Source organism: Schistocerca gregaria, chromosome 5 (assembly GCF_023897955.1).
Source record: "Schistocerca gregaria isolate iqSchGreg1 chromosome 5, iqSchGreg1.2, whole genome shotgun sequence".
NCBI lineage: Eukaryota > Metazoa > Arthropoda > Insecta > Orthoptera > Acrididae > Schistocerca > Schistocerca gregaria.
In genome coordinates this window covers 456946468-456973606 of record NC_064924.1, presented here as the reverse complement: position 1 = coordinate 456973606, position 27139 = coordinate 456946468, and the positions used below count along the sequence as shown (strand labels likewise).

The window sequence follows — 27139 nt, the reverse complement described above, 5'->3', positions numbered from 1 at the left end:
ACAGGAGATATGTTGACAACTCTATTTTATTATACAAAGGAGATAAAAATGATATTGAAAACTTAGCCCAAAAATGAGCTCTCAACACCCGAAAATTAGATTCACCATGGAATTTGAGGAAGACAACCATATAGATTACTTAGATTTAACCCAAAGATGAGAAACGTGAATTTAGCATATTCAGAAAACCTACGTGTACAGATTTAGTTATCAATCAGCACTCTTGTCACTCACCATGATACAAATGGGCATATTTTACTTCGATGGTATACTGGCTACTAAGATTGCCACTAAGCCTACAGAAAATAGAAAAGGAGCTAAGTATTTTAAAACAAGTGGCATTAGCGAACGGATATATGTGCAAGCAGGTGATGAAGATTTATAGGAAGATAAAGAAGAGGCACATGAAACAAATAGAAAGAAGTCAAGTCGCAGTTAAGAGGAACAACAAGAAAAAATATGTGGCTCTCACTTACAGTGGAAGAATTACAGATAAGATTGAAAGATGCTTTCATAAATCCGACGTTAAAATAGGGTTCCGAACAAATAACACGTGAAAATTGAAGCTCTGGCACAAAACATGTAATAGTAGGAATAAATTTCAGGATTCAGGTGTATATAAGATCAAATGTTATGACTGCTGTAAACAATATATAGGACAGACTGGTAGGAGCTTAGAGACGAGATTCAGGGAGCACACCTACTCTCAAAACAAAACAGCTTTTGGGGCGCATATGGCTGCCTCAAAGCACTCAGTCACGAACATTGAAAACGATTTAGACATCCTGCATAGAGCTCATAAGGGACGGTTTCTTAACATTTTGGAAGAAATTGAAATATACACCCACAAAAATAAAGATACGGATTTAATCCTCAACGAGCAAAGCGAGTTCAATCATAACGCCTATTTTAGCATTTATGATGACTTACTAAGATGACAACTGTTGTGTGTGGAAGTCCAGGCCGAGGGATCAGAGATGGTGTGTGATGGAGTAGCTGGAAGATGCGTGCAGAATGTGATAAACACCCAGCTTTCAGTGACCTAGATCATCCTTAACATTAGAAAGAATATTTTTTATCTTAGTTGAAGGAAATGAAATACAGTGGATGTGATATTTCCATAGGAGTCTACTGACCTTTCTGGATACTGGGACAGCATAAGGTAGATACGCAATTTTTGGCTTTTCCCTCTTGGTCTGTCTCTGCCTCTTTCTCAGGTGTTCTTGATTTTGACTGCAATGACCATTTAATTTGATGATCTGCATACCCATTTCTTCAGAACACAATTGGCAGGTTTGCAATTCCTTGATGAGGCTGTCCTTGGTCAAAAGTGTTCATAAACGCCTGAGAACGGTTGAAACAGAGACCAAGGAAGAGAAGCAAAAAATCACTTATCTACCTTATGTTGATCTGGTATCTGGAAAGACTGGTAGGCTCCTACAGAAACGTGGCATCTAGTATATTTAATATCCTTCAACAAAGATAAGAAATATTCTTTTTGATTTTAAAGACTACCTAGGTCTCCAAAAGACAGGTGTGTATTGCATCTCAACACAAATGTGGCATACATTATGTGGGGCAGACTATCAGAACGTCGAAGAGAGATGCGACGAACATTGGTGACTCACCTGATTAAAACAATCAAGCAAGTCAGCTGACACCAAGCAGTGCCTCAAATATAATCTTGAAATGAAATGCAATGAGACCATTATTGTGGTGCAAACATGAAGTTTCTGGTGTATCATACTTAAGGAGCCTATCGAAATAAAGATGTCAGGAAACCTAATGAAGAGAAATGAAGATTTAAATGTAAGTAACACTCTGGGTCCGGCACTTAACTGGTTAACATCTCACCAGCCATTACATCTATTCAAGTTGGAAAACACATAGGGAATTTGCATTTCACGGAATATCAGTGTGAGCTCTGAAACCAAGCGCATCAAAGGACATAGTGGGTGCCGTGAATGAAAACCGGCTACAAATAGTGATGTGAGACCAACAGTAGTTCATAGTCTATTAGGTTCCAGGCAGTGAGTACACAAACAGCAAAACTCACAGCATCTAAAAAGATGGCTGGATCAGTCAATGAAATACTGTGCATAATGTGGAAACAACTTGACAGAGCACCTGGAAGCACACTACTGACTAAACATATTATTCACGAAATAAAACTATTTGAGTACGCATCTTCTTAGTGGCCTTTCTGCCAATTTTGCAAAAACAGACATAATGTCTGATGGGATAGCAGCAATCAGTGATTGTATAATGTTACTTATGATCCGTCTTGATTGCAATTTTTTTTTAATTCATATGACCAGTTTCAGTTCATTCAGAACCGTCTTCAGATCTGTAACAATAATGATACTAATTTATGATTTCATGAAAGCAAATCTTTTTCATCCTATCTAATCAACATCAAATGTACCAGAACATATCTGATATTTCAGTTACAGGAGTAACCAGTCCAAATCCAGCAACTTTCACATGCTGCATCACATAAAATTGGTTGGCAGAATGCACGTCATTTATATTAATTATCACACTATTACCGACAGGTGGCGTCTGGTACATTTGTTACATTCCATTTGCACATATTGTTTTCAGTAGATTTTTTTTATTAACTTTTATCTCCAAAAATACTTAATTAAAATCAGTAGTTGTCAAGGTTAAAATCTGTACTTATCAAAATTAAAAAACTGTAAAAGTATCATTGTTATATGATCTAAAAAACATGGGGCGATTTCTATATCTATGGTGCTGGTGTAGACTTGTTTTCCTCTACAGTCTGCTTACCTTGGGGGAATGGATGTGTGTGTGTGTGTGTGTGTGTGTGTGTGTGTGTGTGTACGCGCGCGGAGTGTATAGCAGTCCATTTTTCCCCCCAACGTAAGTCTTTCCACTCCCGGGATTGTTTGGAATGACTCCTTACCTCTCCCTTAAAACCCACATCCTTTCGTCTTTCCCTCACCTTCCCTCTTTTTCTGATGAAGTAACCGTGGGTTGTGAAAGCTTGAAATTTATGTGTGCGTTTGTGTTTGTTATTGCCTCTATCAACGTACCAACACTTTCGTTTGGTAAGTTACAGCATTGTTGTTTTTAGATATATTTTTCCCAAGTGGAATGTTTCCCTCTATTATATTCATAATAAGTGTACTTTCTATTTTTGCAATATTTCTTCTAATATTTTAGTACCTTTTATTACATTATCTTAGTTTTATCGGTTATTTCGTATGCTGTGATGAACTTCCATTTTCTTGTTCTAGACATATCCACCCTTCCATGATGCACCTTTGTTAGGTAATGATCCAGATGATTATGAACATGTCCAGCAATATATGCAGAAATCAACAGGACACAGGAAAGTTGGTACGCTTTCAAAGTCGGAATGGGAAGCTGCTTGTAAGTAATCAGTAAAATTTGGCTACTAATCCTGTGTTGCTTTTTGTTCTTGTGTTGGAGGAAAGGTGTGGGGAAGGTTGCACACATGGGGGTGGGTGCGTTCGAATGTTCATGGGGGAGCGAGGAGGGGAGCACGGGGGCCACTAAAGTTAAAATATATGTTGTATGTTGTGAACTGATATTTTAATCAAAATACTGACTTTACTGTTAGTTGATATTGGAAGAAATCTGCTGGGAAATAACCATTTCTTCAATACAAGTTTTATTTGTCTTCATCACAAAGTATAGTACAGATTACCAGTTTCAGTTGTTACCCAATCATCTTCAGCTCTAGAAAGGATAGGAGATGTGTAGAATATATAAAAGAATTAAAAGTGAACATGTCATTAAAAAAAAACTTTGAAACTACAGACAACTCATCTTGTGCATTGTATGCAAATGCTATGTCACAGCAGCAGCTTGCATACCTATCCTCTATTGTTAAAAGAAGCCAGCCAGTCATCTACTTGAGTATGCAAAGACTCTAGCAGAGTTACAACATTGAATTAATTGTGTAACAGAATTGTGTATGTTTGTGTGTCACTTTGGAATAGAATGATGAAAAATTAGTTGAAGGCGATGAAAGGAATCAAATTATTCTCATATAAGACAAGAGTTTCAAGGAAAGTAAGATAGAGTAAGACGTAGCCTAAGTCACCAAGCGGACACATTTATTTGATATGTTAACAGCATGCAATTGAAGATGTAAATCGTTAATCAACAAAACAATATTAAAATAAGAGGTGTGTGATACGGGGCTACTATAAATGATTCATTCATTTCAGAGCTCTATATTTTCAAGAGTACTACATGTACAAATATGAGTGATGGATGAATAGAACCATAAATTCACAAAGTTTGCATTTTGCACTATGCAAATGTTGTACAAGTACAACTGTGATCCCATTACACACATCCAAGTGGTCATCAGGTTTGTTCCATACCTAATGTAGCAGCATCCTGTCAGTGGTCATTGAGCATCATTGATGCATTCTGTGAGCTTTTCCAGTGTTTTTGGTGTTGGGTGTACATAAACATGGCTCTTAATGTACCCCCAAGTGATGTGGAAGTTCATCATGTTGCTATTAATGAACATAGAGGCTCTAATGAAAGGGGGGGGAGGGTCCTGTCTTCTTAGAAGATAAAATTCTCGAAAACAATTGTCGGTTGCCCAAATAACCACAGCTGCAGCATATCACAAGGTAAGAGGTAGCCATAACAGTCTTCTCACAGAAGGAAAACAGCTCATACAGCTTTGTCTGTGATACACCACAGAAAACATTAACCTTTGGTGAATCTCATTGCACCACAATTCCATGAAGGTTTTCAGTGTCCCACTCTCTCACATTGCGGCTGAAATTTCCGATTTATCTCAAGTTAACTGTGTTTTTGTAGATGTTACAATTTGTTCGAAAGACTCATCTTCATTTTTGGCAAACTCCGACGATGCAGTGGCTGTAGAAGAATTGTGAGTATCTGCTCCACCAAATCTGCTGCAACTTCCTGAGCTCTTAACGAGGTAGCTAATGATTTGTTATGCCAAGAGATATTTCAAGTAATCAGATTGTCACAGAGTTTCACTTTTAAAATTGCACATCTATTGCTTTGACTGGTGCTGGTTTTACGCAAAAAACTGTTACAAAACTGGCTCTCTCATGACTCATTCATCACTGCTTATATATCTTTTCAGTAATTACAGGTGATGTCATCCATTATTAGACTGAAAATTTGAGGATTTGCAATGAAAATCATGTTCGCATTCACATTGAGTTTTGGTTGGTTCTTAGTACTGAAATTTGACAATATGCGTCCACAAACCGTGCCTTTTATATAACCACTTATATCATAAAAATTATTGGTTGGAAAATGTTCCTAACATGTGCATAAGTTCTTTATGTAAATACTAACTAAAAGCTAGTTTCACTTGTTGTGAAAAGTATTCTAGGATTACAAAATGAATATTTTTTATGGTGTATTTTTAAGTATCAAATAGTAGCAGTCAAACCAGAGCAGAGATGTTTTTGCACTTGATAAAATTGAAATGAAAGTAATGAAAATATGAAGCAGTATAATAAATTGAGTAAAAGATATATTAAATAAGAATATTCTAAAATTTATGTGCTTATTCTAACGATAGTATGTTGGTGTGCTTCGTGGTGATTAATCTTTCCAGGTAAACTGAAGTTTGCTTCGGCACTGAATATTACCTTGAAAGCCAAATGTTCATACTCAAGTGCTTCCCGTATTGTGAAGCAAAATTGATGGAGCCAGAAATAATGTACTGGTTTCAATTGTTGCATAAACCGCAGACAGTTGGGTTTGAAACATATTTGCTATCACAAAATCTTCTATACAGTTTGCTGCATTATCCGAAGTTTGTGGCTTGCACAGATTGTTTAGTTTTTTGGACTGCATACAAAACTTTCCCTCAATCTCTCCGTGGCTGCATTTCACACACTTGGTCAGTGGGTTCTTTCCTGTTTACAGACACAATCAGAGTCCATAAATTGTCAACACCAACACACATGGCAACTCTCTTCCATAATACCTCCTAAGTGCAAACTGCACTGTTGTAACAGGTACTCCATCACACAAAAATTCTTTTCCTTTTGTCGCCATTGTCTCAGGGCACTGCACTCGTAACACAAACTTGGGAGCACAGTGCAAACTCGGTGAGTTTCACATATCAGTCATATTTGTACATGTAATGCTTCGGAAAGTATTTTGCTGTTGTCGTTGTGGTGGTCTTCAGTCCAGAGATTGGTTTGATGCAGCTCTCCATGTTACTCTATTCTGTGTAAGCTGCTTCATCTCCCAGTACCTACTGCAACCTACATCCTTCTGAGTCTTCTTAGTGTAGTCATCTCTTGGTGACCCTCTATGATTTTTACTCTCCACGCTGCTCTCCAGTACTAAATTGGTGATCCCTTGATGCCTCAGAACATGTCCTACCAACCGATCCCTTCTTCTAGTCAAGATGTGCAACAAATTTCTCTTCTCTCCAGTTCTATTCACTACCTCCTCGTTAGTTACGTGATCTACCCATCTAATCTTCAGCATTCTTCTGTAGCACCACATTTGGAAAGCGTCTATTCTCTTCTTTTCTAAATCTATACTCGATGTTGTCAAATTTCTCTTCTTTAGAAACGCTTTCCTTGCCATTGCCAGTCTACATTTTATATCCTCTGTGCTTCAACCATCATCAGTTCTTTTGCTCCCCAAATACCGAAACTACTTTAAGTGTCTCATTTCCTAATCTAATTCCCTCAGCATCACCCGACTTAATTCGAGTACAATCCATTATCCTTGTTTTGCTTTTGTTGATGCTCATCTTGTTTCCTCCTTTCAAGACACTGTACATTCCGTCCAACTGCTCTTCGTTGATGCTCATCTTGTTTCCTCCTTTCAAGACACTGTACATTCCGTCCAACTGCTCTTCCAGGTCCTTTGCTGTCTCTGACAGAATTACAATGTCATCGGCAAACCTCAAAGTTCTTATTCCTTCTTCATGTATTTTAATTCCTATTCAGAATTTTTCGTTTCTTTCTTTACTGCTTGCTCAATATACTGATTGAATAACATCGGGGTTAGGCTACAACCCTGTCTCACTCCCTTCCCAACCACTGCTTCCTTTTCATACTCCTCGACTCTTATAACTGTGATCTGGTTCGGAAAGTATAGACCATGAAATTGAATAAATCATTTATAGTACCCCTGTATAACAGAAAACAATCTGTGGAATTGCAGCATACACCGAAAGGTTGTTACAGTCATCAGGAGTCACTTTTGTAGAGCATGCTCTAATTTCTTGTTGTCTTGTTCAGTTGATGCATTCATTATTGAGAGTAAATGCGCCATGAGAAAACAGTCTCACTGTCTATTCCATCATTGTGGGGAACTGCAATCATGTCTGAATAAGAAAGCAGTAGCATTGATGAAATAAAAGACTTAGCACTGAAAATACTTTTATTACAGGCACCAACATAGACAAATAGAACTGACCTCCTGTGCAGAGAATGCTGCTATTTCTATATACGCAGAGATTTCAGAAACGATAAATACTGAATAACAAATAATTGCCGATTGTAAGGTTTGAACTGGCAACCTGCAGCAAGTTGGCCAGCAATGCTGACCACTACGCCACACTACATGCAGCACATGTTGTGGCATTTCTCCCACTCGTGGAGAAACAGTGACCTACTGTTCAAGAGTTCTCATTGGAGCTGACTATAGCACCCTGGTTTAGATCTAGTTAGTGATCCTCTGTATGGCAGCTCTGTTAGTTCCTCGCACATATCATCTTCACTTTGGTGAACATTGGAGGTAGCCCCGGCCGTCAAAGCTCTGCTATCTTTGAGCGGGTCTAAAGTTTCTTTGGAAAGGAATTCCCCAAATTGATCTGTATATCAGCACTGCAGTAGGGCTTCATAAGGAGGACATGGAGGCTATGTCTATGCTTTTGTCTTGTCGATGAAGGATCACAAAACTCTTGACTCCATATGTGACATCTGACAATGAACAAATGATATAATGTAGCCCAAAGTAGTGCTTTAGTAATTTCTCCAGTAGTCCTACTTTCCACACCAGTGTAAAAATCTCCCAGATTGTATCTGATTGGCCAGTGCTTGGGATTATAGCGGTTCCATATCATCTGAGTATTGTCCTGTTGAAATGGGAACAATGTATCCATTGTCATTTAAGGAAGTCTTTAGTGTCTTACTTCGCTGTGTTATATACAGGGGTCACGACAGTTGGTATTGAATCTTAATATCTCTGTTCGACATCAATATAGATAGAGAGCAAATCTGCATTGCATTCAGTGGTGATAGGCAGCTGTTATTGTAGTGTGTAATTGTCTTCAATACTTGTCTTGGCTAACTTGTCTACGATAAGAGATCATTACTTGGGGTGCTCTGTCCTTCAAAATGATATCTTCTTTAGCTGGCGACAGTAATCATTATACATTATAGAAAAAGGAGCCCGAGTTGACTAGTGGCCAGACATTTCCTGATATCTGGGTAACTGTTGTCCTTGAAAGTGGCAGCTCACTTCTCCAGATAGTCACCTCGCCAAGTTTCCCAAATTCAGTGGCAAGTGCTTCTGTACAGCATCAGGTCATTCGATGGCATTTTGAGGAACAGCCATTGTCCAGGGTATGGTTCCAATCTTTGAACCACAGGTGGATTATAGTCGTCAGTGGTTGCCTGCCATAAATAGAACTGCTGTGAAGACTGGTGTCTGGCATCTTAATCGTAACACTCATCTTCTTCTCTGCAGTAGCGTACTGTGTGTCCAGGGCATCCACAGTGGAAGCATGCCAGCATTTTATCCCCTGTCCTCCGAATATCTGTCCTTCTGTAGAGCATTACACTTGGCAGGAGAGTTGTTTGTACCTGTTTTGGTCAAATGCTGGGTTATTGTTCGACAGCTGTGGCATAAATCTGAGTTCGTGGAGTCCATTCCTTCTGCCATGTTTGACTGGTGATGAAGATTGGTGCTAAAGATACACACACCTCCTATTCAATGTTCCCTATTACTTCTTGATGTATGGGGTTGACATTTGTGGTCATCATCTACTGATTGCTTTGTCCATCAGTTCTGGGTGTCATAAACAGCTGTATCTCATTATATAGGGAGGCAGTCCCAGATACAAAGCTACTTTTATTACAAGTAATGCGATTCGTTTGGTGTTAAGGCTTTCACGGATTTTTTCCTAACCTCTTTTTAATAATGTTTTGTACTTACTAGCAGTTCTCCACCTTTTGTTCCAAGCTTAACATCTGGATAAAAAAATCTGGGGAAGCCTTAGCCAGGCAAAATGCATTATTTGTAATAAAAATAAATTTGTAGCTGAGGCTGTCCCTATATATAATTATGAAAATCAGGTGCTGTACCAATCAGCCTATCATGGAATGGAATAAGGTCAGTAAGCTGTATCTCTTCTCTTACAACCTGAGAGGCAAGGTCATGATGATCTTCTGTATCTGTCATAGTGGCCACATTCGGTAGCCAGTCGTACTTCTTTCATCCAACTCTTTTCTCTTGCATTTTCCTGATGTGCTAGCATCACTTCATGAATTCTTTAGTTGTTGCAACATCCTTTACTAGAAGAATAGTAATGAATTAAGTATGGGTGCATCTTTTTTCAAGTACGGAACTTACTGTTTTCTTTTAACATCCACACATGGACTGAAGAGAGGAAGAAGAAAAACAATGAATTAATGAGAGGTTGTGAAGAAGATGGAGGTAGAAAAAACACCGTGAAAATTTATTCAGCCCCCTCCTTATGGGGGAATTATTGGTGGTGGTGGTGGTGGTGGTGGTGGTGGTGGTGGTGGTGGTGGTGAGGATAATAATTAGGTGGCCAGGTTTCACCTGGTGACCTGTAGCACGCAGATCAGCAACACTAATTGGTATGCCACACTTTATCCAGCACAGGACATGGCAATATGCACCATAATCTCTTTTGTTTCTGTATATTAATGCACTACATTTCACTAAATAGTCAAGACGTCCCAGCACGAAAGTAACTCTTGCAAACTCATTATTACTTTCATATTTCCAAACTTGTACTGTTCATTTAATGTCTGATTTGAAATACTTTATCAGAAAAATGTTCCATTTTTTGAAGCAAGTCAAGTAATCTTCCTCCAGGTGCTAGGTGTAACATTTTCATGTTCTATTGTAAGTTTGTCGCAGAATGTTTACTTTAGCATTGAGCTTACCAAAATCTGTTTTAATTTGATAATATGTATGCTCTTTAAATTGTGTTTCAAATGAACACATTATCTGACCTGTATAGTACTGAACACAGTTTTGTTTTGGAAACACAGATACACTTTCTTTTTATTCTACACTCCTGGAAAGGGAAAAAAGGACACATTGACACCGGTGTGTCAGACCCACCATACTTGCTCCGGACACTGCGAGAGGGCTGTACAAGCAATGATCACACGCACGGCACAGCGGACACATCAGGAACCGCGGTGTTGGCCGTCGAATGGCGCTAGCTCCGCAGCATTTGTGCACCGCCGCCGTCAGTGTCAGCCAGTTTGCCGTGGCATGCGGAGCTCCATCGCAGTCTTTAACACTGGTAGCATGACGCGACAGCGTGGACGTGAACCGTATGTGCAGTTGACGGACTTTGAGCGAGGGCGTATAGTGGGCATGCGGGAGGCTGGGTGGACGTACCGCCGAATTGCTCAACACGTGGGGCGTGAGGTTTCCACAGTACATCGATGTTGTTGCCAGTGGTCGGCGGAAGGTGCACATGCCCGTCGACCTGGGACCGGACCGCAGCGAAGCACGGATGCACGCCAAGACCGTAGGATCCTACGCAGTGCCGTAGGGGACCGCACCGCCACTTCCCAGCAAATTAGGGACACTGTTGCTCCTGGGGTATCGGCGAGGACCATTCGCAACCGTCTCCATGAAGCTGGGCTACGGTCCCGCACACCGTTAGGCCGTCTTCCGCTCACACCCCAACATCGTGCAGCCCGCCTCTAGTGGTGTCGCGACAGGCATGAATAGAGGGACGCATGGAGACGTGTCGTCTTCAGCGATGAGAGTCGCTTCTGCCTTGGTGCCAATGATGGTCGTATGCGTGTTTTGCGCCGTGCAGGTGAGCGCAACAATCAGGACTGCATACGACCGAGGCACACAGGGCCAACACTCGGCATCGTGGTGTGGGGAGCGATCTCCTACACTGGCCGTACACCTCTGGTGATCGTCGAGGGGACACTGAATAGTGCATGGTACGTCCAAACCGTCATCGAACCCATCGTTCTACCATTCCTAGACCGGCAAGGGAACTTGCTGTTCCAACAGGACAATGCACGTCCGCATGTATCCCATGCCACCCAACGTGCTCTAGAAGGTGTAAGTCCACTACCCTGGCCAGCAAGATCTCCGGATCTGTCCCCTGTTGATCATGTTTGGGACTGGATGAAGCGTCGTCTCACGCGGTCTGCACGTCCAGCACGAACGCTGGTCCAACTGAGGCGCCAGGTGGAAATATCATGGCAAGCCGTTCCACAGGACTACATCCAGCATCTCTATGATCGTCTCCATGGGAGAATAGCAGCCTGCATTGCTGCGAAAGGTGGATATACACTATACTAGTGCCGACATTGTGCATGCTCTGTTGCCTGTGTCTATGTGCCTGTTTTTCTGTCAATGTGATCATGTGATGTATCTGACCCCAGGAATGTGTCAATAAAGTTTCCCCTTCCTGGGACAATGAATTCACGGTGTTCTTATTTCAATTTCCAGGAGTGTATTTATGTAGACTTGTTTGTTTCCTCACACAGAGTACTTAAAGTAATGTCTGGGTTGCAGACCCATTCTCATGCACTCGTTCATGTATACAGCCAAGCTGTTGAGCTGGATTCAAAGAAAACTAGTTGCCAAACGTGAAATATAAATGTATAATAGAGACCATCATGGGTGCTTGGTTTTTCACCCCTTCTATTCTGGAAAGTTTTGCCTACTTTAGTGTGCTATAACTTATTTGTTTTTAACTTTTTGTGTAAGTGTTAATGACATTGAAAGCTGTTTGCTACAGCAGTCTGTTTCAGTTTATCAAGCACCCTGTTTATTTCATTTTGTTGCAGTGGCAGGCATATTAAAAGATAAACCATAGAGTAAAAAATACTTCACTGCAGATGACATGAATGGGCATTTAATATCTGTGCATATCAGTTTTCTGTAAATTCTAAATACATACTTATTTTATTTTCCTGTAGTCATAAAGTACATGTATTTTATATTTTAATTTTTTGAAAAGGGAAGTTGCTACTCACTATATAGCAGAGATGTTGAGTCACAGATAGGCACAACAAAAAGACTGTCTCCGCTATCTGATGAGTAGCAACTATCCTTTCCACAATATTGTTATATTCCATCCTGGGTTTTCCATTGTTTTATATTTTATGTTCAGCGTTTTTACAGATTTATGCCTGAAACGTATGTTTTACATGTCAAACAATTGTACGAGCTCAGTTCGAAACATTCTGGAACTTTAAATTTTTCTACTCTCACCTTTTGCATATTGTGCAGGATCTCTTTCAAAATACTCTCCTCCACAATTGATACACTACTCCCAACCTCATTTCCACTTGCGGAAGCAGTCTTTACACTTCTTGCTGGATTGTGCGAAGTGACATGTGCAAATTTTCTTTTATCTTGGCTATTGTTGCAAGTCTTTATCCTTCCAACGTGGTTTTCAACCTTGTAAATGAAAAAATGTATGGAGAGTAAGGAGGGTAAGGCAGCAAAGTGATTCCATTTTTTGTGCGATAGTCACGCACCAACAGGGATGACACTGTGGGGACGTTATCATGACGCAAGAGCCGTGAATTGTCTCAACGCATTTCAGGCCATTTTCTTCTCACATTTCCTTGGAAGCATCTCATCACCAGTTATGATTCTCTTAACCCTTTGACTGCTGGGGATCCACCATCTGCTTGGAGCGCTGAGGCGCTGCGGTCTTCAGCGTAATCCAGCTACTTGCGCTAAGTGCCTGTTCCTCGAGCCACCTCAGGGGCCAGAGCGGCCCACAGTGCCTCACCTGCCCTGTGCTGAATATTTCTGGAGTGACTAAAACTCCAGGCAAAGCACTGTGCCCTCTCACGGCTGATGCAGAATAAATGCTCTCACTACATAGCTTCTCTGCAGATGAATTACTGCAGAATCAAACTATTTTCCACCACTAAGAATTATATCTTGCTTGTAGTTTTTTACACAGTTTTTGTAGCTTATGCTGAAAGTGATGTGATTCATTAGATTTACCTCAGTAGTTCACTGTTCTTTCTAGCATAGCCATCTACAACATCTGCATTTCTCTGTGGGTTCCTCACTGTGATAACTCAAAAACGAATGAAATAATACATTACAGATAACTATACGTTGTTTCTGTACTTCAAAATGTCGTATTACATTGTTTGTAGGAGAAAGATCATCATTCACATTGCTCTATGACATCGCAATTTACTGTGAGCAACGATAAGAACAGTTTAACTTCACTTTGATTAGTTGGTTTTGTGATGTGTTTGGAAATTTCACATGGCCTGCTATTTGTTTCTGAGAGTACAACAGAGTGCTTAGACGTCCGCCGTCAGATTCTTTACCTGTGATAGGTACACTGTGTAAAGTGTTCCAACCATGCGCAGATGCAGCCATCCTTTGCAGATGGTAATCAATGCTGTTATAATTTGGAATCGTCAGAAATGACTGATTGTCTGGTACGGATATTTTTTCGTGTGCTATACATTGTTGCACATGAGTAATCAACAGATTTTCCAACATTTGAAATCAGTGAAATCTCTTTTTGTTAGTACATTAAATTCAGTTATATACAAGCTTCAACGTCATGCACTGTAAACTTAAGATTCCCTTTACACTTTGTGAATGTATATTCCATCCTTCTTTTTGATCTGAGCTTTGAACCAGCACTGACAAAGTATATTAAAAACAAAGATTCCAAGACTTACCAAGCGGGAAAGTGCCGGCAGACAGGCACATGAACAAAACACACACACAGAATTACGAGCTTTCGCAACTATGTGGGTTTTAAGGGAGAGGGTAAGGAGTCATTCCAATCCCGGGAGCAGAAAGACTTCCCTTAGGGGAAAAAAGGACAGGTGTACACTCGCGCGCGCGCGCGCGCGCGCACACACACACACACACACACACACACACACACACACACACACACACACACACACACACACACACATATCCATCCGCACATACACAGACACAAGCAGACATATTTAAAGGCAAAGAGTAAGGGCAGAGATGTCAGTCGAGGCGGAAGTACAGAGGCAAAGAAGTTGTTGAAAGACAGGTGAGGTATGAGCGGCGGCAACTTGAAATTAGCGGAGGTTGAGGCCTGGCGGATATCGAGAAGAGAGGATATACTGAAGGGCGAGTTCCCATCTCCGGAGTTCGGATAGGTTGGTGTTGGTGGGAAGTATCCAGATAACTCGGACGGTGTAACACTGTGCCAAGATGTGCTGGCCGTGCATCAAGGCATGTTTAGCCACAGGGTGATCCTCATTACCAACAAACACTGTCTGCCTGTGTCCATTCATGCGAATGGACAGTTTGTTGCTGGTCATTCCCACATAGAAAGCATCACAGTGCAGGCAGGTCAGTTGGTAAATCACGTGGGTGTTTTCACATGTGGCTCTCCCTTTGATCGTGTACACCTTCCGGGTTACAGGACTGGAGTAGGTGGTGGTGGGAGGGTGCATAGGACAGGTTTTACACCGGGGGCGGTTGCAAGGGTAGGAGCCAGAGGGTAGGGGAGGTGGTTTGGGGATTTCATAGGGATGAACCAAGAGGTTCCGAAGGTTAGGTGTACGGCGGAAAGACACTCTTGGTGGAGTGGGGAGGATTTCATGAAGGATGGATCTCATTTCAGGGCAGGATTTTAGGAAGTCGTATCCCTGCTGGAGAGCCACATTCAAGGTCTGATCCAGTCACGGGAAGTATTCTGTTACAAGTGGGGCCCTTTTGGGGTTCTTCTGTGAGAGGTTCTGGGTTTGAGGGGATGAGGAAGTGGCTCTGGTTATCTGCTTCTGTACCAGGTTGGGAGGGTAGTTGCGGGATGCGAAAGCTGTTTTCAGGTTGTTGGTGTAATGGTCGAGGGATTCAGGACTGGAGCAGATTCGTTCGCCACGAAGGCCTAGGCTGTAGGGAAGGGACCGTTTGGTATGGAATGGGTGGCAGCTGTCATAATGGAGGTACTGTTGCTTGTTGGTGGGTTTGATGTGGACGGATGTGTGCAGCTGGCCATTGGACAGATGGAGGTCAACGTCTAGGAAAGTGGCATGGGATTTGGAGTAGGACCAGGTGAATCTGATGGAACCAAAGGAGTTGAGGTTGGAGAGGAAATTCTGGAGTTGTTCTTCACTGTGAGTCCAGATCATGAAGATGTCATCAATAAATCTGTACCAAACTTTGGGTTGGCAGGCTTGGGTAACCAAGAAGGCTTCCTCTAAGCGACCCATAAATAGGTTGGCATACGAGGGGGCCATCCTGGTACCCATGGCTGTTCCCTTTAATTGTTGGTATGTCTGGCCTTCAAAAGTGAAGAAGTTGTGGGTCAGGATGAAGCTGGCTAAGGTGACGAGGAAAGAGGTTTTAGGTAGGGTGGCAGGTGATCGGCGTGAAAGGAAGTGCTCCATTGCAGCGAGGCCCTGGACGTGCGGGATATTTGTGTATAGGGAAGTGGCATCAATGGTTACAAGGATGGTTTCCGGGGGTAACAGACTGGGTACAGATTCCAGGCGTTCGAGAAAGTGGTTGGTGTCTTTGATGAAGGATGGGAGACTGCATGTAATGGGTTGAAGGTGTTGATCTACGTAGGCAGAGATACGTTCTGTGGGGGCTTGGTAACCAGCTACAATGGGGCGGCCAGGATGTTTGGGTTTGTGAATTTTAGGAAGTAGGTAGAAGGTAGGAGTGCGAGGTGTTGGTGGGGTGAGGAGTTTGATGGAGTCAGGTGAAAGGTTTTGTAGGGGGCCTAAGGTTCTGAGGATTCCTTGAAGCTCCGCTTGGACATCAGGAATGGGATTACTTCGGCAAACTTTGTATGTAGAGTTGTCTGAAAGCTGACGCAGTCCCTCAGCCACATACTCCCGACGATCAAGTACCACGGTCGTGGAACCCTTGTCAGCCGGAAGAATGATGATGGATCGGTCAGCTTTCAGATCACGGATAGCCTGGGATTCGGCTGTGGTGATGTTGGGAGTAGGATTAAGGTTTTTCAAGAAAGATTGAGAGGCAAGGCTGGAAGTGAGAAATTCCTGGAAGGTTTGGAGAGGGTGATTTTGAGGAAGAGGGGGTGGGTCCCGCTGTGATGGAGGACGGAACTGTTGCAGGCAGGGTTCAATTTGGATAGTGTTTTGGGGAGTTGGATCATTAGGAGTGGGATCAGGATTGTTTTTCTTCGTGGCAAAGTGATATTTCCAGCAGAGATTACGAGTGTAGGACAGTAAATCCTTGACAAGGGCAGTTTGGTTGAACCTGGGAGTGGGGCTGAAGGTGAGGCCTTTGGATAGGACAGAGGTTTCGGATTGGGAGAGGGGTTTGGAGGAAAGGTTAACTACTGAATTGGGGTGTTGTGGTTCCAGATTGTGTTGACTAGAATTTTGAGGTGTTGGGGGGAGTGGAGCTGGAAGTGGGAGATTGAGTAGATGGGAGAGACTGGGTCTGTGTGCAATGAGAGGAGGTTGAGGTTTGTTGGAAAGGTTGTGGAGGGTGAGTGAGTTGCCTTTCCGGAGGTGGGAAACCAGTAGATTGGATAGTTTTTTGAGGTGGAGGGTGGCATGTTGTTCTAATTTTCGGTTGGCCTGTAGGAGGATGCTATGTACAGCCGGTGTGGATGCGGGAGAGGAAATATTGAGGACTTTGATTTGGGATAGGAGTTGACGGGTGTGTTCATTGGCCGAGTCGATGTATAGGTGAAGGATTAGGCGGGTGAGGGCTATGGATTGTGCTGTTTGGAACTGGTATAAGGACTGATGGAAAGAAGGATTGCAGCCAGAGATGGGAACTTTAAGTGTGAGGCCTTTGGGAGTAATGCCAAATGTCAGACAAGCCTGAGTAAATAAAATATGGGAGCGTAATCTGGCTAGGGTGAAGGCATGTTTGCGGAGGGAATGTAAATAAAATTTAATGGGGTGGTCGTAGGGATGTTGTGAGGTTGACATGGTATTAGTAGGTGGAAAGGGCAATATGAGGTTAAAGTGAAAGTAAAGAGAGATTTATATAGGGAGAGATAAAGGTGTGAAAAAAGTCGAAAAAGTGTTGGTTTGAGATGAGCTATGTCGATCATGTGCTGAACTTAGGTTGGTGAACAACAATGGGTGCAAGGGTTGGGTCGTTATGTTGTCTCCAGATCACGTTAAAGGGTGGGGAAATTCAAGAAAATTTCGAAAAAAAAAAATTCGAAAAAATAATTTGCGAAAAAATAAAATTCGAAAAAAATTTTCGAATAAAATCTCGAAGAATATGTGTGTAAATGTATTCAAAGGACTGGTTATGTACTGGCAGGTTATGATAATGAAGCTAACAATTGTTTGATGAAGAAATAATAACGTGTAAACCTGTGGGAAGCTGCTAAAAAATGATCGGTTTTGTGGGAAAAACGGGAATGGAAATAAAACGAAAGTTGTTGGAAAAAAACTGAGATGGTTGTGTAATGGGTGAAAGGAACTGAAGCTGTGAAATAGTATTCACGAGTTTACACGAAATGTTTGTAAACTTGGGACAATGGATTTTATAGCAGCGGTTATGTTGAAAGCGTTGAAAATTTTAGGTTATGGTTTGGAAGTAAATTACGTATTATTGAGTATAATTAGGCAGGATAAAATGTATGGTAGATTACGGAAAAATGGAAGATGAATACAAAGTGAAACTTCTTGTACAAACGAAAAGAGAAAGTAAGACGATAGAGAAGATTTCGAAATGCAACAGAGACAATAACAAACGTAATTGTTGGGTTCAAATTAATGATGATGTAAATAAAATAGAAAGAAACTTCCACATGGGAAAAATATATTAAAAACAAAGATTCCAAGACTTACCAAGCGGGAAAACGCCGGCAGACAGGCACATGAACAAAACACACACACACACACACACACACACACACACACACAGAATTACTAGCTTTTGCAACCGATGGTTGCTTCTTCAGGAAGGAGAGGGAAAGACGAAAGGATGTGGGTTTTAAGGGAGAGGGTAAGGAGTCATTCCAAACCCGGGAGCGGAAAGACTTCCCTTAGGGGAAAAAAAGGACAGGTGTACACTCGCACATACACACACATATCCATCCGCACATACACAGACACAAGCAGACATATTTAAAGGCAAAGAGTAAGGGCAGAGATGTCAGTCGAGGCGGAAGTACAGAGGCAAAGAAGTTGTTGAAAGACAGGTGAGGTATGAGCGGCGGCAACTTGAAATTAGCGGAGGTTGAGGCCTGGCGGATATCGAGAAGAGAGGATATACTGAAGGGCGAGTTCCCATCTCCGGAGTTCGGATAGGTTGGTGTTGGTGGGAAGTATCCAGATAACTCGGACGGTGTAACACTGTGCCAAGATGTGCTGGCCATGCACCAAGGCATGTTTAGCCACAGGGTGATCCTCATTACCAACAAACACTGTCTGCCTGTGTCCATTCATGCGAATGGACAGTTTGTTGCTGGTCATTCCCACATAGAAAGCGTCACAGTGCAGGCAGGTCAGTTGGTAAATCACGTGGGTGCTTTCACACGTGGCTCTCCCTTTGATTGTGTACACCTTCCGGGTTACAGGACTGGAGTAGGTGGTGGTGGGAGGGTGCATAGGACAGGTTTTACACCGGGGGCGGTTGCAAGGGTAGGAGCCAGAGGGTAGGGGAGGTGGTTTGGGGATTTCATAGGGATGAACCAAGAGGTTCCGAAGGTTAGGTGTATGGCGGAAAGACACTCTTGGTGGAGTGGGGAGGATTTCATGAAGGATGGATCTCATTTCGGGGCAGGATTTTAGGAAGTCGTATCCCTGCTGGAGAGCCACATTCAAGGTCTGATCCAGTCCCGGGAAGTATTCTGTTACAAGTGGGGCACTTTTGGGGTTCTTCTGTGAGAGGTTCTGGGTTTGAGGGGATGAGGAAGTGGCTCTGGTTATCTGCTTCTGTACCAGGTTGGGAGGGTAGTTGCGGGATGCGAAAGCTGTTTTCAGGTTGTTGGTGTAATGGTCGAGGGATTCAGGACTGGAGCAGATTCGTTTGCCACGAAGGCCTAGGCTGTAGGGAAGGGACCGTTTGATATGGAATGGGTGGCAGTCCTGTAACCCGGAAGGTGTACATGATCAAAGGCAGAGCCACGTGTGAAAGCACACATTATTTACCAACTGACCTGCCTACACTGTGAAGCTTTCTATGTGGGAATGACCAGCAACAAACTGTCCATTTGCATGAATGGACACAGGCAGACAGTGTTTGTTGGAAATGAGGATCACCCTGTGGCTAAACATGCCTTGGTGCATGGCCAGCACATCTTGGCACAGTGTTACACCGTCCGGGTTATCTGGATACTTCCCACTAACACCAACCTGTCAGAACTCCGGAGATGGGAACTTGCCCTTCAGTATATCCTCTCTTCTTGTTGTCCGCCAGGCCTCAACCTCCGCTAATTTCAAGTTGCCATCGCTCATACCTCACCTGTCTTTCAACAACATCTTTGCCTGTGTACTTCCGCCTCGACTGACATCTCTGCCCTTAACTCTTTGCCTTTAAATATGTCTGCTTGTGACTGCGTATGTGCGGATGGATATGTGTGTGTGTGCACGAGTGTATACCTGTCCTGTTTTCCCCTTAAGGTAAGTCTTTCTGCTCCCGGTACTGGAATGACTCCTTACCCTCTCCCCTAAAACCCACATCCTTTCGTCTTTCCCTCTCCTTCCCTCTTTCCTGAAGAAGCAACCATTGGTTGCGAAAGCTTAAATTTTGTGTGTATGTTTGTGTTTATTTGTGTATCTATCGACCTGTTTTGTTTGGTTTTGTTTGGTTTACAATTTTTTTCTGGTGCAATTGTTGTATTTGTTCTGTGATGTGATTAGCAATTTTTCATTTGGTAATTTTCAAAACAGGATACGACACACAGTGGTACCTAGCAAGTTTAACATCCGTACCTGCTTTCTCAAGGCACTTTCTGTGTCAGCAAACAATGTATCAATGTGTTACTGTACTGTACTTTTCCTGGAATGCTCACTTGTTATAATGTTTGGAAAGTGCCTTCACACTAACCTTAGAGGATTATCATCAGAAGGGATTCCCCTGCCAGCTTTTCTGTGCTGTGATGTGTACGTTTCTGCGAGTTCCCTTACTAGCGACAGGTGAAACTCTGCTATGGGCATTTTACGACCTATTAGTGACCTGTGTAGGCCATGAGAATTTAAAACACACAGATTGACAGTGTGAAAATCAAACTTATTATACCACTTTATTGTTTTTCGTAAACATCCAACAGAGCTAAGCAGCATATCAGAATGGTCAACTGCTCCCATATTCAAGTTATAATCTTCAATGCTCTGTGGTTTCTTAATTTTCTATCCAGTATTCCTGTCAGTCTTTCCGGTGTCAACCATTTCTTTGGTGGTCAGCATCCACCCTCCTGTTGTCGCATCACTCTATAGCAAACATTATGTTAGTGCACATAAATTGAATATCTCCTCGTTCCAGTTTTTTCTGAAGTTTCAGCATGTTGCATCTGTTTTTACAGGCAGTAGCATGTGCATTTGTCCCATGACTGTGAAACCAGGTAAATAAGTCTGGGCTTGAGCACCAGTTACCAAGGCAAAGTGTATGTCCATGTTCTAAATAGTGCTTTATTAGTGTAGACCATACGTCACCACTTTTACCCAAATTGCAAAACTCGATTTCTGTTGATGTCTCTGTTTGAAGAATGAAATCTAAGACACAGCCATTCATACAAATGTTTTTATTCTGAATGAATTCCATTTTGATGGAATTAATTGCCTGAAAGATAAGCGTCCCTTGAATAATAACAAACTTTCATCAATGCAGTGTTTCTGGTGTGGATTAAATGCACAATGTAAAGATGTACAAAGTTTATTAAGAATATTCCTAATTTTGAATAATGTCTCTCCTCCAGTATTGGCAGAGCTGCCATTGAATTTAACATTCTCATAAGTTACAAAAAGCAGTCTCTTGACATCAGTTCACTAAAAATTGGAGTATTTAGAACGACATCTCTGGTCCAATATTCGGAAAGTTTCACTTTTTTCATGCGAGTCTTCAGAAGACAAATAGCTATGAAACAACACATTTCTTCAAATTCAGTATCTTTCCACTTTGATATTTGAGAATGCACTGAATCTGTAGTATTCTCTTTGGTGAATAAATAAAACCAATTCGTTTTGTCAGTTCTATATTTCATCAGTTGTTCTGTAAAGAATAACATGAAAACTGACAGAATACTTGCCTCATTTTGAGTCTTCAGATTCAAAACAACTAACATCTCTTTTTGAAAGACGAGACTGCATTGACACCCCTGCTGATGTGGACAGTTTATGACTACAGCTTTCCGATTCTGTGGAAAAGCTATCACTTCCGTCAAGATCAAGCAATTCATCCTCACAGTTGCTCCTAGTAAGAATCCCTACGATTTCTTCCTCAATGCTACCACAACATCTTGCCATTTTCTTTGTAAAATACAGTACGCGAAAAACACTGAAGTAAATTCTGATAAACAGTGAACTGTAGTGTGAAGGCTAGGCACACAACAGACAGAGAATCAGACGACAAGCTTGTGGCAGAACTGCAAAATGCTACTGAGACATGGGGCGTGAATTCCGCTGTGCGAGTTATCCTGTCATCAGCACTCAGGTAGCGGCAGTACTCGTCATCAGCACTCAGGTAGTGGCAGTACTCGTCATCAGCACTCAGGTAGCGGCAGTACTCGTCATCAGCACTCAGGTAGCGGCAGTACTCGTCATCAGCACTCAGGTAGCGGCAGTACTCGTCATCAGCACTCGGGTAGCGGCAGTACTCGTCATCAGCACTCGGGTAGCGGCAGTACTCGTCATCAGCACTCGGGTAGCGGCAGTACTCGTCATCAGCACTCGGGTAGCGGCAGTACTCGTCATCAGCACTCGGGTAGCGGCAGTACTCGTCATCAGCACTCGGGTAGCGGCAGTACTCGTCATCAGCACTCGGGTAGCGGCAGTACTCGTCATCAGCACTCGGGTAGCGGCAGTACTCGTCATCAGCACTCGGGTAGCGGCAGTACTCGTCATCAGCACTCGGGTAGCGGCAGTACTCGTCATCAGCACTCGGGTAGCGGCAGTACTCGTCATCAGCACTCGGGTAGCGGCAGTACTCGTCATCAGCACTCGGGTAGCGGCAGTACTCGTCATCAGCACTCGGGTAGCGGCAGTACTCGTCATCAGCACTCGGGTAGCGGCAGTACTCGTCATCAGCACTCGGGTAGCGGCAGTACTCGTCATCAGCACTCGGGTAGCGGCAGTACTCGTCATCAGCACTCGGGTAGCGGCAGTACTCGTCATCAGCACTCGGGTAGCGGCAGTACTCGTCATCAGCACTCGGGTAGCGGCAGTACTCGTCATCAGCACTCAGGTAGCGGCAGTACTCGTCATCAGCACTCAGGTAGCGGCAGTACTCGTCATCAGCACTCAGGTAGGGGCAGTACTCGTCATCAGCACTCAGGTAGCGGCAGTACTCGTCATCAGCACTCAGGTAGCGGCAGTACTCGTCATCAGCACTCAGAGTGTGGCAAACGGGTGCGACGTAACTCTTCAACAGCACTCAGTGGAAAACCAGCTGACATGACTGTAATTGTCATCAGCACTCAGGGAGCGGCAACCAACATGATGAGTAAACTCGTCAACAGCAGTAAAATGGTCAAGGAACATCTCATTCTCATTTGCATGATCCAAAAGCTCTTCAGAGGTTTGAGGCGAAGGTCTTTCTGGTCTTGACTCATGATCCATGGGATAAACTTGGTGGCAACAAAAGGCGTTCCAAGAATCTGTGTCAAGATTTCATGACATGATCCATCTGAAATGTTACATTTTTCTGCAATCTCTCGGGCAGTCAGCATTTGATTGCCATGCCTGATTTCATTGACATTCCTGATGTGAACGTCATCGGTAGACGGCATCCTCAGTGAGGGTCCTCTTTAACTTATGCCCGGCCATTTTTAAACCATGTGAACCATTTGAAACACTGAGAACGGGTTGTGCACTAATCATTGTAGGCTTCCTGCATCATTTGGTGTGCCTCTGCAAAGGTTTTCTTGAGTTTCACGCAAAATTTATTGCCGATGCATTGCTCCTCTTAACTGCCGTCTCAAAATTCGCAAACTGTGTGGCACAATGTTCTACTCAGTGCAGCACTGAACAGTAACTAATGGACATACAACAATGAAACTTGCAGCAGTTACACATTAAACACAGGCGTGTGCAAGGATGCCAACCATATATCACCTCAACACACGATTGGCATGAAAGTAAGAATGTTCCTGAATTTTTTGAATGGGCCTCATATTAGTTTGGTTATTAGATTATCTTGTATCGTATCTACTTTCCAGGACAATCTTTTCTTCTTTTTTAGTTGTGTAGAATTTGATTAGTTTAATCACCTGTATTTCGCTTTTTTACCATACCATTCATAAGCCACACACACAACTTTACATTACCTCAGATTTTATGCTATCTTATAGTTGGTTGGTTTCCTTCTTCTAAAGATAGTTTAGAGGCATGCACAGCAGTTGTAATGACTTCATGTATTTATACACTGCTTAAGGTGTGTTATATATTGCTTACTGATTTTTTTTTTTTATGGTGTTTTCGAAGTTGCAGGAGATTAGCGGTTTTCTTTTTATATTAGCCTTATTGGCTGTAGAAATATGAAGAAGTTACTAATGTAAAATGAATTTGCTTGTCTACATTCACATACATTTGATGAAAGTATTTATATTTTTATGTTTTTCTCAAATACTTTCCAATCTAATTTTCTTCAGCATTCACATAGTCCACAAATTTTATCGAAAAATTGTGTTTAAATGTTCAAAGTTCTATAGCTGTAATTTATAAAATTCTGTTTGAAATAAATAGGCAACAGATTTGAGGATCTCAGCAAAAAATTTAATGTTATGAATCAATATTGACTAAGCTTCTGAATTAAAGTGAACTCATGTAGTTACACAGAAGTAACTGTTCCAACATATACTTGCTTGTATCCATAATGAAGTTATATGCATTTACTGTCTTCTGTTTTAGCTCTCTACCTGGTCTTCGCCTTTGAAAAGGTTAAGAAAATATAATAATATATCAAGTGCTTACAATCATTTTACGGAAAAAAGAATGGACTATGGACTCTGCTGTGTGTAAAATCACTGGGAATAGTGATTAACTAAATCACTAAAATGTCATATATGTTGTGTGTCACAAATTGTGAAAGGATCTCAGTAGATTCAGTTTTTAATTTCAGGACTAATGATTTTTATACCTTTTTGTAATATATTTATATGTTTCCAGAACACACTAGGGTTTTTTCTAGTGACGCAAAAAATCTCAATATAAATAATATATATTAGTTGGCAAACTTTTGTGGTGAAATGTACTAAGAAGCAAATCGTGAAGTTTACAGGTATCTTATGATTTTACAAGTTAGACTTTAGCCATGATTAGTATGTTTTGAAACAGATGTGAAAGAATATGTCAGTATTATTCATTTTCGCCAGAATTTGTTTTATTGTAAAAGTAAACTGAATTGAGTCAAATAATAATTCCATTAAATATCCTACAAAAGTTATTTTAAAGATACATTATATTTTTGATGATTCATGTACTCCATCTTATAGTTAGAATCTGATTGTAAGTTAATGTAAAGCAGCCAAGCAATTGTGGTATGGACTTTCCTGTACTATTGCATAAGAACATGATAAGTAGTTGTAATTTGATGGTGTATTGCAGATTTGCCTCCATATAATCTTTCTTACTGCTAGCCATTGTTCTACTGAAGTACTGGATATTACATACAGTAAAAAGAGAAAAATGATGTATACATAATTGAAAGTAAGGTTTTTATTAAAAGGGAGCTTTTATATAACATTAGGTAAACACAGGAAGGTAAAATGGATGTTCTAAATGGCAGCTACTATGCTACTGTTGATGAGAGGTAATTTCATTCACAGTATTTACTATGCAACATGATCACGGATGCTGCAGCATCTGCATTTCTTCATGTAAAAGTGAAAACACAGCAAAAAATTGTACTCTGCTAATGGACTGGAATAAAATGTCTTTGAGGAAAGGAAGATTGTTTCTTTCCATTCTACGATAAACTACACAAAGTTGAGTGCATCTGGAAGGACAGACAGACACACAGTCAGTCTGCTTTAATCGTCTTCTGGTCACCATGTAGAACTGTCTTCAGAGACAGCTGAAGACAAATATGTAAGCGACTTTAGAAAAGAAATGAAGTATGTACACAGTGTAGTAAGCATTCAGAATTAATAACACCAGCAATAATACAGATAGATGTACAGTGCTTTTTATAATATTAATTAACTTCTTGTAAAATGGGACCACAGCACTGAATGAATTGTACAAGGGGCTTCAAGGAGTAAGTTAACATTATTATGACATACCAAATAACTTTCATTGAATGCTTCACTGCTCTTCAAAGTGACACAGATAGAGCACTACTTTTTCAACTAACTTTCTAAGTCTATGGAAACACCTGTCAGAACATTCTATCAATCTTTCAATTCCTCAATGACAGAGGTCCACTCGGTCACAGAGCTATTCGCAAACTGCTGTTTGAACATCCTTATTTCTGGAAAACCTGTAACTGCTACGAATCATTTCCTCGATTGCCCAGACTCTGTTGTTTGTGGTGGACGTCAGTGGCCTTCCTTCCCAATTAGCATCAACCACATCTGTGCGGCCTTGGTCAAATTGTTCACATCATCTTACCGTGGCTGGAAATGACACTATATTTGGTCCATATACCAGCAGAATTGACAGCGAATCTGTGTGCAATTTAGACTTCCTGCCTGTAAGGCTCATGCTGCCACACATACTCAGCTGTAGAGTACATTTCCGGTTGCTGCGCCATTTCATTCACACACTGTGATGTACCTGTCTGCTGTACTGTAGCAGAACTGTGGCTGCAGGGAACCCAGAATATGAACTCTCTTTTGACAATGTGCTGCTCATGTTGCACAATTGTCTTATAGTGGGACAACCTGTACAATTTACTTTTTAAAGTCCTGTTTTATAGCAGGATTTGGCTGTAACAAGGAATTTGTCATTTTTAGTCTAGGTGTTAATATGTTGAAGAAAATGGTTGCATTAGGTGTCTTTCAGCTCCATTCAATTCAAAGTACCCAGATATTCATGCCCTTTTTTTCCACTTTTGACTTGGTGCATTTCTATTTGTGAGTACAAGAGAAAGGAATGTAATATTTGACAAGCTTTAGATGTTGTATCTGTAACACATATTTTCATTCTGTTTGTCCAGTTTCACTACTGGTTCATGTTATTAATCAGTGGAAGAGTGCAGATAAAAATATTTAGGATGGATGATAGAATACTACTACTCAGTAACTGAAACCCCTCCAGAAATTCTGTAAAAGCTTGCTATGCATAATAGAGTTTCAAGTGAGAAAAATACAAAGTTTCATTGAAACGTACACACCCAGATGTGCAATCTGGCAATTGTGTAACATGTTTGAGTGAAAAATGTCAACAGTAAAAAGTTGAAGGAAATATGCGTGTTGTGAAGGTGTATTTTTTATGCCCTTACAAAGTAGAAATAGAAACTACTGATCAAATATAGCTCACTTCATATCCAGGTCGTATGTAGGTTCGAATGCTCTTTTGTAAATTTCACATCTTTCATAATTTCCTCCTATACCAATCTCTACTTTCAATTACATAAAATAAGTGAAAGACAACCACTTACTTATAGGGAGAGAGATATTGATGATTAGTTTATCCTCACAAAGTAAGATTCTGGTTCAGTATGTAACTTGTTGTGTTGCAGCAAAAAACTCTACTTTCTACATTAAGTACTTTTTTCCTTCAGTAACTTCATGGATTATACACTGTTGTTCTGCAACTCCTCCAGGGAACCTCTCAATTGTTCTTACTCCATGTTG

At 41.5% G+C, this 27139-nt stretch overlaps 1 protein-coding gene and 1 long non-coding RNA gene across 6 annotated transcripts in view; both read left to right on the top strand.

Annotated features, from left to right (window-relative positions):
* The window catches only part of LOC126272216 (mRNA cap guanine-N7 methyltransferase), a 107817-nt gene extending 82526 nt beyond the window's left edge, over nt 1–25291 (top strand). The window contains exons 7-8 of the mRNA XM_049974916.1: nt 3264–3399; nt 24252–25291. Of these exons, the coding sequence (XP_049830873.1) occupies nt 3264–3399; nt 24252–24295 (180 nt within the window). The 3' untranslated portion in view covers nt 24296–25291. The remainder of the gene's footprint in view (nt 1–3263; nt 3400–24251) is intronic.
* LOC126272217 (uncharacterized) lies at nt 21441–24245 on the top strand. 5 transcript variants are annotated; one of them, XR_007549198.1, is made up of 3 exons: nt 21441–21837; nt 21958–22407; nt 22708–24245. It is a non-coding gene; the product is annotated as an uncharacterized LOC126272217 (long non-coding RNA). The 5 variants fall into 5 exon arrangements; XR_007549197.1 differs by having other exon boundaries at nt 21958–22437; XR_007549196.1 differs by having other exon boundaries at nt 21958–22467.
* Nucleotides 25292–27139: the final 1848 nt, after the last annotated feature.